This window comes from Nerophis ophidion, linkage group LG03 (genome assembly GCF_033978795.1).
Source record: "Nerophis ophidion isolate RoL-2023_Sa linkage group LG03, RoL_Noph_v1.0, whole genome shotgun sequence".
In the NCBI taxonomy this organism is placed as follows: domain Eukaryota; kingdom Metazoa; phylum Chordata; class Actinopteri; order Syngnathiformes; family Syngnathidae; genus Nerophis; species Nerophis ophidion.
In genome coordinates, this window is record NC_084613.1 from 14,564,822 (window position 1) to 14,583,127 (window position 18,306).

Genomic DNA, 18,306 nt, shown 5'->3' on the forward strand with positions numbered 1-18,306 from the left:
AAAATAAAAAATAAAAATAAAACCTCTATGCTCAAAATACTGGAAAATCATGAATCAAAATCAATGTTATGAATTATTGACCTATTCAAGGCTCCAATTACATCATATCAATTATTCCACTTCGAAATAGGTTATTGTGAAAATTATGCATACTTTGTATGCTTGCCATAAAATACAACGTTTTGGCAAAAATGCCACAAAACAAAAAATAAACTTAATATTGAAATATAAACCGGAAGTCGATGTAGATATTTTAGCGTTGAATTAAATAAAATAAAAAAATATGTCACCTATTTTTAACATTGCTGCTGCTCCTTATTTTCCATAGGTCATAAAAATATCAATAACCCTCGATATCGACCGATATAAAACACTTGTATCATGATATAGTTTCCCGCCGTATTACCCAGCCCTACACATTGTGAGAGTGCTTGCTTCTCAGAACTTGTCTATATACTTCTTCCCTTCTCTCCTTTTAGTTAAGTGTGTTTCAATTGCCACTTAAGTGCTTAAAAGAAGCACTTAAGCACTTCGAATAAGAATCTAGCAGGATGTTTTGTGTACATTATGAGCTAGAACACGACCACCACCTGGTGGCCGGAAATAGACTTAGCGACTGGAACGTTTTCCTGCCTTTCCTAATGAGAAAATGCATCTCTGCATCTTTACAATATGATTCAAAGCAGATGCTAAACAAAAATTCCCAGCGTCGATTTGTGTAATATAAGTGATGAAACATTGACAGAAACTTTGCATCATTTTGACCCTGCAGAAATTTATTTTAATGAAAGGAAATCTTGGATAAAATTAGACGCGAAACAAGCATTTGTCGATTTCAAACCCTTAATTATTTTGTCCTTACATGTTCCTACTTTTCTTTTTCGTGCATGGTAACCCTGACCAGAGTTCACAGTCAGCAAGTTTTGGGCAAATAAAGGATGTGTAAAACATGTAAGAGATTTAAAAATTTTCCTGTATGACATTCTGACATAAAAAATGCATGTCTGTCCAAAAATGGGGATCTTTTTTAAAGTTGATTTAAATCACACAGGCAAGTAATTTGCTGTAATTCATCACAATTCAAGTGTGACCAAGGCTCACAAAAGTGTTTTATATTGATGATTTTGATATTTTATATGACCGAGGAGAAAAATGTGACATTTAAACATTTTAATTTGAAATGTAACTTCCTGTGGTTATAATCTCTCAGCTATCAAGGCAGGAAGGAAATGTCAACACAATCATAAAAAACAGTCAATGTAAACAAGATAGTAAAATCACTTTGAACACTTCACTATAATCTCTTAAAACGAAGGAATATGTAATAAATGATTCATAAAGTGTAAGAAAATAGTCCAAAATGTGGAAAGGTAAACATAGAGGAACCTGAAAAGAAATATTTTCTGCAGGTTTAGTGGCAGGAAGTTACAGCTGTGCTCTAAAGGGTGAGTTTAGGTCGTGTGGTATTTGCAGTCTTGGTGGGGACAAGCACCTTACAGCAGGGAATACAAGCTAAAGGCCCGGGGGCGCATATTTTGTGGCCCTCTACTTAACATCATAGTTTAGTGCACAGGTGTCAAACTCAAGCCCGGGGAGCCAGAGCTGGCCCGCTACATCATTTTATATGGCTTGCGAAAGCCTGGAAATAAGCCTCAATTAAGTACATTCTATTTTCATGAAAAAAAAAAAAATATATATATATATATATATATATATATATATATATATATATATATATATATAAAATACACATATATATATATATATATATATATATATATATATATATATATATATATATATATACACACACACATTATGTCAACATACTTCCAAGATAGTGCAAAGCATCGTACTTAAATGATTTTTAGGTTAAAACTAAAACAATTGTTATAAGGCGAGCATAACATTTTAGCAGGCCAGCATGTGACCGGATAAGAGGAAATACCTTCCATCCCTTTTTTACTGTTTTTCTCTTGCATTATTAGTAGGTGTAAACATACAAAAGTAGCTAAAACGCCAGCATAAAATGTTAGCGTACTTCCAAGATAGCGTCAAGTATAAAAACCCATGAGTTTTAGGTTTAAACATACAAAACTCGCTGAAAAGCTAGCAAAATACTTAAGCATGCTAACAGTTACCGTGCGTTGCTCGGCAGCACTAAGTATTACAATGATTTCTAGGAGTAAACACACAAAATTAGGCTTGAAGCTATCATTAAACGTTAGTTCTATCGACCTTTTCACAGGTATGCAGGCAGAACCGGGCTAATTCATGTTAACTGATAGCTGTTAACGTGTACCATATTTTTCGGATTATAAGTCGCTCCGGAGTATAAATCGTACCGGCCAAAAATGCATAAGAAAGAAAAAAATATTTTTAAGTCACACTACAGTAAAACTCGCATTTTTGGGGGGAAATTTATTTGATGAAATCCAACACCAAGAATATACATTTGAAAGGCAATTTAAAATAAAGAATAGATAAAAACAGGCTGAATAAATGTACGTTATGTGACTCATAACCAACTGAGAACGTGCCTGGTATGTTAACGTAACATATTATGGTAAGAGTCATTAAAATAATTATAACATATAGAACAGGCTATATGTTTACCAAACAATCTGTCACTCCTAATCGCTAAATCCGATGAAATCATCTTCCTCGGTGTCGCTTCTAAACAACTCGGCCAACTCCAAAGGTTCCTCTTCCATCGGTACGTCTAGTCTCTTACGTGAATGAGATAAATATTTGATATTTTATGGTTATGTGTTGATAATTTCACACATAAATCGCTCCAGAGTATAGGTCACACCCCCGGCCAAACCATGAAAAAAAATGTGATTTATAATCTGAAAAATACGGTATATGTAATCAGGTGTGAAGAAAGAAACACATGAGTTGAGGGATGAAAGTAAAGCAGCAGACACAATCAGTGATTCAATACATATTTAATTTTTCAGTGTTTTAGTATAAAAACTGCCAGCACTTTGGCTGGTTTCCACTATAACATTTTCAATTCCCAGAAATCAGCTAAGTACCAAAACTATTTACACACAACAACCACATCCAAGGTGGGGAGGAGGGGAACCGGAAGTACACCCATCGCTATATAACTTTTTCAAAATAAAAAACCTCTATTACCTCAGCGCAAGTTGAAATGGAAAAAGAAGTGAGCCAGCTATTTTGTCACTGTAGTCTCTATAAAGTCATCTGCTTTACAATAAATAAGCACGGGCACATTCTTCCCTATCCTGCAGCCGCAAAACACACACAGGCCCAGAAACACTACTTTTGTCAAAGTAACAAAACAAAAATATAAGGAAACTGTGGGAGGCAGATTTTTTTTTGTTTTGGTTTTGCCGTTTGAAACTACGATGTAATCTCTATAGATTTGATATAAATATGTACAAACAAGTAGTCCTGTAAAAACACATTGAGTATAAAAACAATAATGCCAAATATGAGAAGTTCCACACATCAATAATTTACAAAACAAGGTGGATACAAAAACATGTATGAATGAGATAGCACCAGCGGGAGAAGGCCGCGTCCAATGTCCGAATGAGGGAGTGAATAAATTAGTGTCGGGCTGTGTTGCCGCCACGCACGTGCACGTGAAACTGCTGCAGGGCACGTGAAGAGGTCACATTCGGTCGTCACGTCTTTCAACGAGTCTTTCTCTTGCCGAGCGAGTCGTGTCGTTGCATAGCTTTTTGACACAGCACTCTCGGCAGCTACAGTATTTCAGACGTTGTGCGTACAACATCTCTGCGGCATTCAAAGCAAAAAAAAAAAACCCGCTGACCAGACGCAAAGCGAGGAGAGAGAGAGAGAGACAGAGCGATGGATGACGGCGGCGTTCAGTCGGCACTTGGTTCCAGCCCGCCGATGCCGTTCAGGTAGTTCATGGCGCGGTCGAAGGCGAGCTGCACTGACTTTTGCAGGCTGGAGCGGCGAGACTCCAGCAGCTTGATCCTATCGAGCGTATGGTCCATCCCGAAGGGAGCCATCTTGGATCTAGGAAGCCATTGCCTGGTGGGAGGGAGACGAGAGGAATGCTTATTGGATGGAGCAGAGCACCGCGACACCTAAGGTCTGCAAACCAGTCCTGAATCTAGAGGACCAGGGGCCTCGTGTTGCGTACGCAATTTTTCATGGCAAAGACGAGACGCTTCAAGAGTGAACTTGACACCAACTTCATGCTCTCCGTACGCGCATTTCTACATAACGTGGACCTTCTGCAAGGTGGTTGCTTGGGCTTTGGCAACATTCTATTTCAACAACATAAAAAGATCGAGACAGGGACACAAAATGCACTTTTTTGCCAATGCATTCAAAGTAGGGCTTGGCGATATATACTCGATATATCGCGGGTTTATCTCTGCGATATAGAAAATAACTATATCGTGATATTCGAGTATACGTTCTCACACAGTTGCTTTTAGCTGCGAGCATTACACTACAGGTTCTTCACACTCTTTCTTGTCTCTCCTTCTCAGAGACATAACAAAAGCGAACCTTCTTACATACGTATACGCCCTCGCGGAACAGAGAGGTAGCGGCATGGGTAACGTCAGCTGTGGTGCGATGGCTAATATGAGAGAAAGAAGGTGCGAATCTGGTAACAAATGAAGGAAAAATTAATTCCCAAGAAAAACAGCAGGGGGTCCATTGTCTGGCGGTGGTTTGGCCAAGTGGGAATATGCCGAACAGACAACCCTAATTGTCATGTGTGGGGCAAAAGTGTTGCTACAAAAAGTAGCATTACTGGTAATATGTAGCATCATTTGAAAAGTCACATGCTCGAGAATACTCCGCATGTCAACATCTCCGTTCGGTGCCACACAAACAAAATGCAGAGGCAACCATTTCCAGATCAACACTTTATAAAAAAAAAAAATAGTCAACAACAGAGGGGGATAACGCCCGAAGTAACCTACCATTTTGCGAATGACATACACTATTTGATTTCCTATTATGCAGCTAATTTTTATTTTGACAGTAATTGAAATATCTTGTGTGACATCACGTACAAAAGTGCACTTTATTTGTTTTATACTATTGTAGTGGCGTTCTGTACAAAAAGTGTACTTTAATTTAGTGTTGTTTTGATATGTCATCTTAGGGACATCATGCACAAAAGTGCACTAATAGCTTGTTTTAAAATGTCTGACAATCTTGCACTTTCTGTTTTGAAATGACATGAATGTTTGTGCCACTGCTTAATAATAATTTAATGAATACAGTTTTGGTCAAGTGACTTAGTTGTGATTTCCCTCTCTGCATAAAAGTTTAAAAAGAGCATATATTAATGCAGTATGAACAGGAATGTTTTAATGTAGACACATAAAATCATCATACTGCTGTGATTATATGTATCAAGTGTTCATTCAAGGCTAAGGCAAAATATATTGTGTATCGTGACATGGCCTACAAATAGAGATATTAAAGAAACGCCATATTGCTCAGCCCTAATTTAAAGCTTTATATTCATGTCAGTGTTCGTGAGGTCGTCGATTCATTGATCTGGGCCACAATTTTGCTATCGGTTGCTGTCACAGTGTGTCGGGCAGACAGCACAAATGGTTGAGGACTTGGACTGACTCTTGACTACGTTCACACTGCAGGGTCGATGTCCAATTCGCATTTTCTTTGTAGTGGCCGATTGATCACATTACACAATAAATGTGATTTCTAATGTGAACGCAGTCTGACCCACATGCGGACATGACGTCACACACACACTGCAGTGTTTACGGAAGTAAACCTGGCTTCCACGGTAGTCCTGTCGCATTTGTGGCAATTTCAAGGATTTTGTGAAATCAAAGTCAACATTTTCTGAACCGGAATATTGCGCGTAGAGTATTAAGAACGAAGAGGACAAGTATTCTGGCTCTGGCAGTTTTACGGGATATTTTGCTTGAATGTCTGCCTGAACAGTGTTTGCGGTCGAGCAGTCGTTGACAAGAGTGATCAAACTTTCATGTGAATTTCTAAAATATTTAATTTCCACCCGTTTTCTGCTGTGTTTATTTTTTAACCATCTATTTTGGCAAATAATTATGACAAGTATCGTTTTTTTGATGACGTTCTGGTGAATGCTACCTGAGCGTGCGTGTGAGGGATATATCAGATTTATTTCCACATACGAAAGAGGCCTCCGTCGGATATGAAAAATTTGGAATTGCACTGTTCACACGAAGATGGAAAAAATTTGATAGAGGTCGCACATGGCCAAAAAAAATCTGAATTGACCCTACTGTGTGAACAAGGCCTCTGTGTTACGCACAGCTGCGACAGCAAGTCCTTTCCCGTGTTTGAATAATACATTGAGTAATCAAACGAGTCAAAATCTTTTGTGACCTTTTTGATCATCAAATTACATAATTTTCACATGTGACTCTAATCTTGCGGTGAGCAGGCTACTGTATGGACACATTTTGTTGTACATTTGTGTAATCAAGAGTTTTACGTATCATTGCAGCGACTACTTCATCTTTGGTATCCTGAGTCTATTTTGGCTGAGCACATCTTCTTCACCTTCTTTCTTTTTATTTTTTTTCCACCCTTTGTTCAGTTCTCGGAGCAATGACAGGCTCTCAATCTCACTTCTCTGTCGTTCCCTGGAATCACGAGGAAGAAGAGTCTCTTACTGAATTGAGAATGAGCAGAGCGTGCAGATCTCAGAAAACATGGCTACATTCAATGTGATTTGTGGGGCGTGGTCTGAATTCAATTACAGGTTGATTGCCGTGCAACCAACAAATGTGCTTGGATTTGTGCGTGCGCACACTTTGTTACATCCGAATTTTGTCTGGATTTGAACACGTCTATTTTAGCAGGAAATCCATGCAATGCTTAATACAGGAGGCCCCAGTTTTGTTGCACTAGAGATCATGTGACTTGCTTCTAATGATGCTGCCTTGCCACCGTCAAAAGTTGCTCACCAGCTGCGTTTGCTGTCGAAGAAGTGGACGAGGAAGAGTTTCTCGGCGGACCTGAACCGCATCCGCTCTCCGGCTCGGAGCACGTCCTGAGGCGGACGGGGAAGCTCCGCCCCGTTGTGGCGGCGGCCCATCCTCCGCGGCCGGGGGTCCATGATCTGGGGAGATACGGAAGAGTGCGACTGAGTGAGTATCTGCGGGAGTCCAAGAAGGAGGCCGAAGAGGAAGTCCACGCATGCAAACACATTGGAGCAAAGCATCAGAAGGTTCCCGCATGGCCGTGACGGCTTATCACAATCTACAGCACGCACGATGGCACAGGGGGCTGATGGGTAATGAGATATGGCGGCACGGAGTGGCTGACACTCACTCACCAGGGCGGGATAGGAGGGATATCCACTACATTTAGCCCAAACTAGCTTAAGAGGTTCCAGAACAAATGGGAAGGCAACGGAGGGCTTCCACGCCTCTACAGGAACAACACAAGTCAATTACGAAGGATTCACTGCAACAACACAAACACACAAACACACCACACACACTCACAGACGAAGGATGTTGACTGACAGGCTTTGAGGAAGACGCAAACTCTCATTGAGAATAAGATGGAATTTCACCTTCACTCCAACTGAGAGATCATCTCATCTGGCCTTTAAATGCCCCTTGTCTGAACCAGTGCCAGTCAGAAAGGACAAAGCTGACCCGTTCCAGTCCGCCACACATATCAGGAACCTCTCCCTGCTCCACTCACCTGCCGAGACCTTTACGGCTCTGCTCAACTCTCCGTTCTCAGTGCAGGAAGTCAGACTGCTTTTGACGTCTACGGTGTTGCGTCGTGCCGCCGTCTGTCGCCCTTTGCCATTTTTCGAGACGACGACGGTGCTGAAACAAGAAGAAAGGCGCGGTGTAAGTGGCGGTTCCACGCGGACTACAAGCACACGGAGCTCGGGACTCACCCGGTTCCTGACAGAACGCTGCCAGCTGAAGAGATGCTTGACTCGGAGGCGCAGCGTCGGCGAGGCTCCAGCAGACGAGGCGGCGAGACATCCTCCTCTTCCTCCTCCACAACAAAACCGTTGGCAATCCCTGCAGAGCCAAAAAACCAACATGTGTAGTACTGCTTGCTGGAACTACCTTTTGTTGGCATGTTTGAGAGGGCCCACCTGTGCCCAGACGTTTTATTGGCGACTCTTCATCTTCCTGACAGTCCACGCTGCCACTCCTCGTCCTCTTCTTCGGCAAGAGGAGCGTCTCCAGTCGAGGAATAACCACAGACAAGAATGTTTTGGCGCCCAGTGGAGACAATGAGGACACCTCCGGGATCTTGGGGGGTTTCTGTGGGCTCGTGCTTTTAGACTTCCTAAAGAGGATGTTAGTCCTTCGGTTGCAAGCGCCAGAGGCTTCGGCGGGAAAGTTGGCGTTAGGAAGCAGTAAGTCAGGAAGGTGACCGTTGAGCTTGTCATTGGGCACTGAGGTGGCTGAGGTAGTGGTGTCATTGCTGTCCAGTTCCATGGGGGCGTGATCCACAGGCTTTAGTGAGGGTGGCTCTAAATTGGTGGGCGGTGCTTCGGGTTGTGACGATGATAGCGGTTCCAAAGTTGGTGGAGTTGAGTTCTCTTCTCGGGCACAGGAAGATTCTGGATGTTTAAGTATTGGTTCCGTTGACGGGTGGAGCTGTGATGCATTGGGCAGAGTTGGCGGACGAGACATCTTCAGACTTATTTCACTACGAACTTCCGTGATGGTCCTCTTGAGGAGTTTGAGCCTCTTGCTGCGAGACGGACTGTGCTTCATCGCCTTAGTCAGGTCCAGCTTCTCCAGCAGCTCCTTCAGCTGATTCTTTAAAGGTGTCATCTGGCGGTAGGTGGGTTTCAGCAAACGGTCCACTAGTCCAATAAATCACAAGGGTTCATAGCATTAAAACTCTTCAATTAACTCATATTTGGCACACACATGATGCTACAAGGACTCACCGTCTGCCCAAATGAAGGGTTGGGGGGCCTCTACTTTTGGGGCTTCGACCAGCAGCAACCCGCTGGGGAAGTCAAAGCCGATTCTGTCTGCCTCTTTGCGAGCCCTGCGGATGATGGCCCCTCCGTGCTCCTGCATCCTCTGAGCCACTCTGTAGAAGAACGTGCCCTTGGCGTTGTACTTCATGCAGTTGGCGATGACTAGGTCAAAGTCTGCTTCAAAGTCATCCATGCTGCAATAGCATTGCTCGTCTATTTGCTTCCTCATGGTGGAGAAGTCCATGGGCTTCTTTATGTGCTCCAAGTAGTCCGGGACCTGCAAGGAGGAACAGGATGTGTTAGCGACTTTTACCGAACAACAGTGGGCGCAATCAGGTTAGGTTGAGGTTACTAGTGTGGGGGATGTGGCGCCTGACCTCTGTTGTGCTGACGGGTTGAGCAAAGACGTTGTACTGGTCCTTCTCCTGCAGCTGACTGAGCACGGCTCTCAGCAGGATGTTGAAGGGCGTCAACTGGACCTCCAGCACCAACTGCTGCTGCTTCATCTGGTGAGGGAAAATATATTGTCACGACATAAAAGAATAGGCTGCATGTTCAGTGCAGTCGTAGGCTGGGGAAACTTAAGGCAGGAGTTCCCTTTGATGTAACTGAATGTGGCGCATCACCACGACTAAATCGAATAGGGGTTTTCTACGTGAAATCTAATACATTAATACAGGGGTCACCAACGCGGTGCCCACAGGCACCAGGTCGCCCGTAAGAACCAGATGAGTCGCCCGCTGGCCTGTTCTAAAAATAGCTCAAATAGCAACACTTACCATTGAGCTGCCTCTATTTTTTTTATTTTATTTATTTACCATCAATCTGGTCTCGCTTTGCTAGACATTTTTAATTCTAAGAGAGACAAAACTCAAATAGAATTTGAAAATCCAGGAAAATATTTTAAAGACTTGGTCTTCACTTTTTTAAATAAATTCATTTATTTTTTTACTTAGCTTCTTATAAGTTTCGGAACGACAATTTTAGAGGATAAATACAACCTTAAAAATGATTTTAGGATTTTTAAACACATATACCTTTTAAATTCCTTCCTCTTCTTTTCTGACGATTTAAATCAACGTTCAAGTATATACATTTTTTTGATTGTAAAGAATAATAGATACATTTTCATTTAATTCTTCATTTTAGCTTCTGTTTTTTTGACGAAGAATATTTGTGAAATTTTTCTTCAAACTTATGATTAAAATTCAAAAAAATTATTTGTCTTTGTTAGAAATATAGCTTGGTTTATCTTGTTATATATTCTACCAAAGTGCAGATTGGATTTTAACCAATTTAAAACTTGTCATCAAAATTCTAAAATTATTCTTAATTAGGAAAAATTACTAATGATGTTCAATAAAAAAAAATTAAAAAAAATTTGCAAAAAGATTCGAATTAGCTAGTTTTTCTCCTTTTTTTCGGTTGAATTTTGAATTTTAATGAATCAAAATCTATTTATAAAAATACTTATCTGTTTCTATATATATTTATTGTGAGAAATCATTAATAATTATTAATAATAACATAGAGTTAAAGGTAAATCGAGCAAATTGGCTATTTCTGGCAATTTATTTAAGTGTGTATCAAACTGGTAGCCCTTTGCATTAATCAGTACCCAAGAAGTAGCTCTTGGTTTCAAAAAGGTTGGTGACCCCTGCATTAATATAATGCATTGTAGCCTCCAGAAGAAGTAAAATGTCAGACCCTCACAATTTTTTACTTTTATTGAGAATCTTATCATAGCGGTCATCCCAATTCCAACAGGTTTTGCCCTCCTGTGCAAAGACTTTGTGCTTCCCCAGACACACAAGCACTCTTCCTCATTCTCCACCAAACCGCTTTCAGGCACGGACGCTGTGTTTGAGATCATGGAGAAAATAAACAAATCAAAACCACATAAACAACATCACCAGCGGGTAATGCCCCTAACCACGTCCCCCACAGGTATCTTTGCAATCTATGGGTACTCAACAGTACAATACAATAATCTCAATATTGTGCCACTGTCATAGGATTGACAGTATGTTTTTGGATTTTATCAAAGGGACCATAGTCAGACCAATGTGGTCTGTAAATGATTCAAAGCTGCTAATATTACACCACGTTAGGCGCACTCACCCTTTATAGGAGAGCTTCTCAAACTGTGGTACCCTAAAGAATCACTTAATATTCAAACACAGTGTTACTGTTCAAACTGTGTGCAATGTTAGAGGCCAAAAAATTCAATATACTTGTTAATTTAAATCCTCTGTCTTGTTTTAATAAACACTTAGGTCTACTACATACTGTATGGTAATGTAACTCATTATGATGGTACTTGGACAGCTAAGTGTTTCCCGAGGTGGTACTCGAAAATAGTTTGAAAAGCACTGCTTTAGAGCACATTTGTAGCTTCCAGGCACTAAACCTGCAGAAAATAGTTATTCTCTGGTTCCCACGATAAACAAAGGAACAGTGTAAAACAGTCAGTGTCCCAGCAACAAAGCTATTTAATTGAGCACATTAAATAAACCTTAGTTTGCTTGTTGATGATTTTTGTTTGGTTTTGTATTGTGTAGTTATAATTATGCTTTTACTTGTCATTTTTATTGAGTTTGTGGACCACAGGAAGACTAGTGGGTTGTTGTGGGCAACCAGCTAATGGGGATTCTTAATAAAAATCAAAAAATCAAACTTACAGGCTGTGCTCTCGTCAAAGACTTCAAAGGTTATATTTTTGTGTCAATTTTAGCGCAGACAGTAACCCACTATGTATATGAAGCGGCTTTACCTTCATCATTAAAAATACTCTTAACAGCTTTACCAAATTACAAAGGAAAAGGATAAATATACCTAATATGACTTAAGAAGTGAAGAATATCTAAGGTTTCTTCTGCCAAGTGACATATATTGTGTGTCTGTTTGTTCATTTGACATAACACTTGGTTAAAAGATTTTAAAGTACTTTTTGAACACATTAAAAAATTGTGATAATAATGATAACTGTGATAACATTTTCAGATTGTTACATCCCTATTTCTGTGACTAGGCGCTACCAATATTTTGGTAACTGTGCCAAAATGTATTTTGATACTTTTCTAAATAAAGGGGACCACAAAAAAAATGACATTATTGGCTCTATGTAACAAAAAATCTTAGGGTACATTTAAACATATGTTTCCTACTGCAATCGAAGAACAATTTTGTCCTTAAATAAAATAGTGAACATACTACACAACTTGTCTTTTAGTAGTAAGTAAGCAAACAAAGGCTCCTAATTTAGCTGGTGACGGATTCAGTAACATTTTTGTCAAAATTATAAGCGACAAGCTGTAAAAATGTATTATTAATCCACTTGTTCATTTACTGTTTAAATCTACTTATTTTCCGTTTCAACATGTTCTATCTACACTTCTGTTAAAATGTAATAATCACTTATTATTCTGTTGTTTGGATACTTTACATTAGTTTTGGATGATACCAAGTAGTTACATGATCATACATTGGTCATATTCAAAGTCATCATGTGTCAGGGACATATTTCCCAAATTTATAAACATGATATGAATTTAAAAAAAAGAAAAATTATTTTGGGACAATAAAAAAGATCATAGAAGTATCGACAAAATATGCTATTGTACTTGGTATCATTACAGTGGATGTCAGGTGTGTTCCATCCATGGCATTTATTTACATTCAGGTGCAATAGCTTTTGTTAGCGGTGACGCAGGTAAGCTGTTATAACCTCCTACGGTGCAGTAGTGAACCATGTTTAGCTATTCCTCGTTCTGCAGGGATGATACTTGTACGAAACCCACTTTATCTGTCGCCATGGAGGCGAGGATTAGTGATTTAGAAGTAGCTAAAACACTGCCGACTGCGTATGCATGCTAGCTAGCAAGCCATGTCTTAAAGCAACTCTTCCTAAGGGTGTTTCAGTTATAACTCCACCATTATCTTTAGTTGTTTTAAGCCAAAATGCGTCTATTCTGCCTTTTCTGTCTACACACAGTGTCTGCTTGTAAGTACTCTGTGATTGTGCGCTGCCGAACACGCTCCTTGCTTGTAAACCCAGCAATATCATGAGTTCTGTCATGCCCGTTAAAATAAAGAGAAAAAAAATGGTAACCGGTACTTTTCAAACAGAGTATAGTACCGTTTTTGATTCATTAGTACCGCGATACAATACTAGTACCGGTATACCGTACCACCCTACAAGGTGCATAATGAATGTGCCTGACAGGATGCCGTAGTGTAGTGTTGTTGTTGTTAGACAGCATCGCAAGTCTGTGTTGCATGTGTATTTCAAAATGGCTGACGTGGAAATTTTCTTTAATAACAATGTACACACCGAAATTGAGCCACTCTATTGTTGGATCGTAAGGTTGATTACCGAGAGATGTGGTCACATTTCTTGTGTACCGTAGTTTTTGGACTACAAGCCGCTACTTCTTTCCAACGCTGTGTAACAATGGCTTATTAAAATGGATTTCTGTTTGCTAATGTTTTGTATTCAACAAATTGTTTTTTTATATTACATGACACTGAAAGTGTGTGTTATTGTTTTTGCTATGGCGCCATCTTTTGGATGGGTTCGCCCACTGCAGGTTGAAGAAGTACTTCCGGTTTCGTGGCTTGAGCCCGAAGTATAACCGTCCACAGCGTTTATACTTGTATGGATTCTTCATCACTACAAGCTACATTTGTAAGTTTAACAACATAACTAAAACAATTTTCACATACTAAACTGTCACATGTGTAATGTCTGTAAGAAGGTTTTCATGCAAATGTGTACGTGCTATCAGAATGTAATGAAGCTAGCGTTGTTTGCATTAGCTAATATACGTAACACATTCACGAGTGTCTGTGTTAGTATTATTAACTTACAATGGATTTTTTTTCCCAAATTCCTCAGTAAATTCACCAAAACGTCACCTAAGAGTTTTTGAGTCTCTTTAGCTGATAACTTCTGTTTTGTTTGATCAGCCGTTTTATGGACATAGTTTGGAAAATAAACATTTACAAAATGTTTCGTATCAGCTTATATTTGCAGCTTATAGCAGCTAACACATGCAAAAATATTTAGTTCTTCCAAAATGTTTTGCTTGAATACTTGTGCGTTGTTCATCTGGGAAAATATGGTCATTTTTTTTCTGATATTATGACAATGCAAAGGTTGTCTGTACCTCCTCCCTCTTGAGCTTCTCTCTTTTCCTGATGAGCTCCAGCAGCAGACGCGCTCGCTCCAGGTCGTGTCGGAGGCGGTGCCACTGCTTCAGCTGCTCCTTCAGCGCTTTGTGAGTCTCTTTACGATCCTGAAGAGCGCATGGGAGGAACCGTTTTTTACGCTGACAGATAAGGTGACATCACCAAAAACACTCGCGTCTCAGCACCACTAACCGCTTGCTTGGACTTGGGCACCTGCGGGTGGGCCTGCAGGCGTCGGATCAGCGGCACGTTGTTTCTAGACTGCCTCTTCAAGACCCAGTAGCTCAGCACATGCTCGACGAAAGGACGCTTCCTCTGAACAGCTACTTGGTTCAGGATGGTGTCGAAACTGATGCAGACAAGACAAGGAAGGATCATTCTGTCACATGGATCTCACATGACTGATAATTATCGTGCATTCCTAATATTCAGTAATCTCCCCTACCTTGAAACAGTGATACTCGGGCCAGAGTTGCTCTGAGCCTCAGGTTCAGCCACTGGCTCAACTCGTTTAGTCCTCTTTTTTTGCCAAGACTTGGACCGGGCCCTGCCTCGCCTGACCTTCTTCTTGTGACAGGCGCCGTTTTTCCTGTGCGCCTCCTCGTAGATGTTGAGCGGCCGGCGGTCACAGCCTTCGGGCGTGTGGCTGCAGCAGTATGCAGTCTTTTTCACGGAGAAGGTGGCGCCGCCAGACACCGTCATATCCTTGACCGGCTCCATCTTCATGAAGAGGCCGGCCTTCTGGGCACAGCTGACGTGGAAGGCGGCGTAACAATTTATCTTGTCACATTGGATGCACGCCCCCGCTCCTTTCTCCTTACACAGGTAACATGTCAGTTTCCAGCGGGCGGGCGGAATGTTCCGCACACCATCAATAGGCTCGATGAAAACCGTATCTGAGAAGCCCACCTCAGGCACCCACAGGGCACAGGCCACATGGCCCCAGCGGTCATCGTCCGTCTTCTTCAGGGCGCCGCCTCGATTTGGGCAGAAGACGCAGTCGGCCGGTCGCGATGGACACTGAAGGCAGTGGCGACACAGCCACTGGCCTTCCGGTATGTACGGCACGCCGTAGCACTCCTGATGCACTGCGATGTTGCAGGAGTCGCAAAAAAGTATCACATTGCTGTCTGCTCCGTCTCCGTCCATGCAGACACAGCAGACAGCGTCCTCGTCAACCAGAGCCCGAAGGTCGCTCTGACCCTGCATGGCCAGGTACGACTCCTTCTCGAAACGGTCCATGAGGAATTCAAACAGATTGTTAGACACCTGACTGATGCCCTCGCTCTTCCTCTTCTCGTTGAGAAGTTCCAGCCAGGCATAGTCCTCCTCGTCCATGTCATACTCCACTTCCTCATCCATCTCCTCTGCTGTCCGCTCTGTGAACTTGTAGTACGGCGCTGGCCTTTTTGGGACCACTGGTAGATTGTACTCCACAGTCCGAACCTGGGGTTCTAGCAGGCCGCTGGGGCTAGCGTGGCTGCCACTGGGCGGTGCCGTCAACGTTGTGCTCTTCTTCTTCTTCTGCTGGTTATTTTTGAGGCGCACAGAGCGCACAAGAACTTGTTCGGGCTTCTCTGTGTTTTCTTTGTTGCTGTTGCACTCCATGATCTCCTGAGCCGTGGGGTCGTCATCAGTGATGATGTCCAGCTTGTCGTAGATGCTCAGTCGGTGGACACGGCCGTCCACCTCCAGCTCCACCATTCGCTGAGCCTGCGCGTACGTCAGGGTCTCCCGGTTTGGTGAAGGTTTGATGGGCGATGACTCCCTTTTCAGCGCCACTGGGCGCTGATGTCGAGCTTTCTTCTTCATGCTGAAGCCGTGAGAACCCTGGAAAGTAGAGCAATAAATTGGTGGGTGTGTACCGTGTGTTAGGTCGAGTAGAAGCACAGAGTGAAGTTGACATGTCCGAGATCGCTATCAGCATAACTATTGAGGCCTGTCAGACACAGAGGCTGGGGGAGGGTGACGCCTGTGATTCAGCTGTGTGCATTTGCAACAGGGATTAGTGTTGGTCGTACACCTGGACAACAATGACCATAAATTCCTAACACTCGGGTTTCCTGGTGGAACAGGAAATCCTTGCTACCTCTGTCTCCTAGTCAATTAATGTTTGTCCTTCTAGTGCAGAGGGTGCCTTAACAGTTCCCTTCTCTGATCCAGATCCTAAACCTGGTTCAGTAAACATTGTACCAGTGCCCTTTGTTCAAAACTTTAAAAACAAAATGAACAATGAAACAGACAATTCAAAGCCATCAGGCAACATCTAACCCAAAGAATTGTTCAAACGTCAAAATATTTGTGCCACTAAACAAGTAAATAAAAGTCATGGAGTGCAGTGTTTCAGTCACATGTTAATTTTGTTCGGCTTCTTAGGTTTTGTGCATTGTTGCCAATAACCCTGAACACTTTCAGTCCTGCATGTGACTGCCATAGATCCCAAATTCCAGAAAATGTCGTGGTCCAAAAGCCCGTAGGGTTGGCTTTAGCTTTGGATTCTAACACACCCCCTTTAGACTTAGACTTCCTTTTTTATGTCATTCAAAATTGAACTTTACAGTACAAATAAGCATTAGCTCTTGGTAGTGCAGGATAAAAAAAAAAAAAAAAAAAAATTTTTAAAAGAGCAATAAGTGCAGATATAAATAGATCACTGTACAGATAAATACATTGCACTTTTGCATATGCATCCAGGTTTATGGATGTATGTTATATTCTTTTTATTCCAGCGAGTTAATCCATTTTGGGGGGAGCTGAAGGGATGATTTAATTATGATGGGTTCAATAGTCTTACGGCCTGAGGGAAGAAGCTGTTACAGAACCGGGAGGTTCTGCTTCGGAGGCTGCGGAACCTCTTCCTAGAGTCCAACAGTGAAAACAGTCCTTGGTGGGGGTGGGAGGAATCTTCTAAACCTTGGTCAGGCAGCGGCTTTTAGTGATCTTCTGGATAGGAGGAAGAAGAGTTCTAACCTTTTCCGCCGTCCTAACCACTCTCTGGAGAAACCTCCAGTCTGAGGCATTGCAGGCTCCAGACAGAAATGCTGTTGGTCAGCTGGCTCTCTATAGTGCCTCTGTAGAATGTAGAAAAGTAGGCCCTTGCGTTTTTTTTTGTTGCACGTCTCATCAAAACGACCATGAAAGAAATAAATCAATGCATTTGTGTGTTGTAGTGCTGCATGATTCCAACGCAAACTTTAAAGGACTGCTTGGCGTCAAGGGGCAGGGTTCCATGAAAGAAAGAAATCAATGCATTTGTGTGTTGTAGAGCTGCATGATTCTAACGCGAACTTTAAAGGACTGCTTGGCGTCAAGGGGCAGGGCTCCACATTCAGCTGCCAACTGAATGTGGAGCACAGAGGCGTTGACATGGACACTGGATGAATGGAACAAAAACGCCGACGACAGTGATCCTCCCTGCGGTGCATTTAGCTCCACAGCAGCCGCTGATTTCCCCCGACTAAATTGTGGTCAAGCTACTGCTAGCCGTGGCTAACGTCCACCCGGCTAAATGTGTGCAACAGCGATCAAAGCGTGGCTTGGATCAATCTCTGCAACGTGTGCAACAGAAAGGCGTTGTCAAAAGAACAGATTGCGTGTTTAGTACGACAAAAAAAATCCACAGAAATGTTTAGATTTCACACGAAGCGACACCCCGTCCACACTTAGCTTGCTAGCAGCAAGGAGCAGAGGGGGAGGAAACATGGCGACTATCAACACGAACGCTGCCTGGGCTTTAAAAAGTTGTCACATGTTCAGAGACCTACGCCTTGTTTAGGACTAAAGCCACTGCCGCGGAGTGGAAAAGTGACATTTAAAGTGGGATTTAGCACGCACGGTTGAACTTACCTCAGTATTTTCAAGAATGTGGCTTCTGAGCGGAGCAGCAATGGCGGCGCGGCCTGCGGAGCGGAGCGCCAGTTAAATCCGCATCCAGTCCGCTCGCGGTTCACGCTGGGCCGAATGAACCGTGGACGTGGCCACCAAGTATCCAGGGTGACCGGGACGTTTCGGGGGAGCTTAATTCCGCCGGAACGGATCTCAATCGATCAAGACCGTTGCAGTGCCCCGCCACTCAGGCCGAGCCTGTCTTCCCCAACAACAATGCGGCTGTGACTCCGACTCCCTGCGTCATGACGTCACGCGTAACCAACCCAAACCCG

General features: G+C 42.4%; 1 protein-coding gene across 3 annotated transcripts; it reads right to left on the reverse strand.

The window, feature by feature from the left end:
* Nucleotides 1-2,934: 2,934 nt before the first annotated feature.
* Nucleotides 2,935-18,260, reverse strand: LOC133549168 (bromodomain-containing protein 1-like). Of its 3 annotated transcripts, XM_061894337.1 has the most exons (12): nt 17,993-18,260; nt 14,592-15,976; nt 14,339-14,495; nt 14,125-14,253; nt 9,334-9,462; nt 8,921-9,233; nt 8,111-8,833; nt 7,904-8,033; nt 7,699-7,829; nt 7,322-7,416; nt 6,951-7,105; nt 2,935-4,035 (listed from the first exon to the last, which is right to left on the reverse strand). In XM_061894337.1, the coding sequence occupies exons 2-12, from the start codon at nt 15,956-15,958 to the stop codon at nt 3,864-3,866; spliced, it is 3,501 nt and encodes a 1,166-aa protein (XP_061750321.1). In that variant the 5' UTR covers nt 15,959-15,976; nt 17,993-18,260; the 3' UTR covers nt 2,935-3,863. The 3 variants fall into 3 exon arrangements, with proteins under 3 accessions (XP_061750321.1, XP_061750320.1, XP_061750322.1); XM_061894336.1 differs by having other exon boundaries at nt 6,951-7,416; XM_061894338.1 differs by lacking the exon at nt 7,322-7,416 and having other exon boundaries at nt 3,879-4,035; nt 17,993-18,259.
* Nucleotides 18,261-18,306: the final 46 nt, after the last annotated feature.

What these genes read in the sequence shown, in the direction of transcription:
- LOC133549168 (XM_061894336.1), bottom strand. Translation starts at nt 15,958, where the DNA reads ATGAAGAAGAAAGCTCGACATCAGCGCCCAGTGGCGCTGAAAAGGGAG. An exon ending in TGCCCAAGTCCAAGCAAGCG is followed by an intron (nt 14,254 to 14,338) that starts GTTAGTGGTGCT and finishes TGCGCTCTTCAG; the next exon opens with GATCGTAAAGAGACTCACAA. An exon ending in AGCCGTAAAGGTCTCGGCAG is followed by an intron (nt 7,417 to 7,698) that starts GTGAGTGGAGCA and finishes TTGTTCCTGTAG; the next exon opens with AGGCGTGGAAGCCCTCCGTT.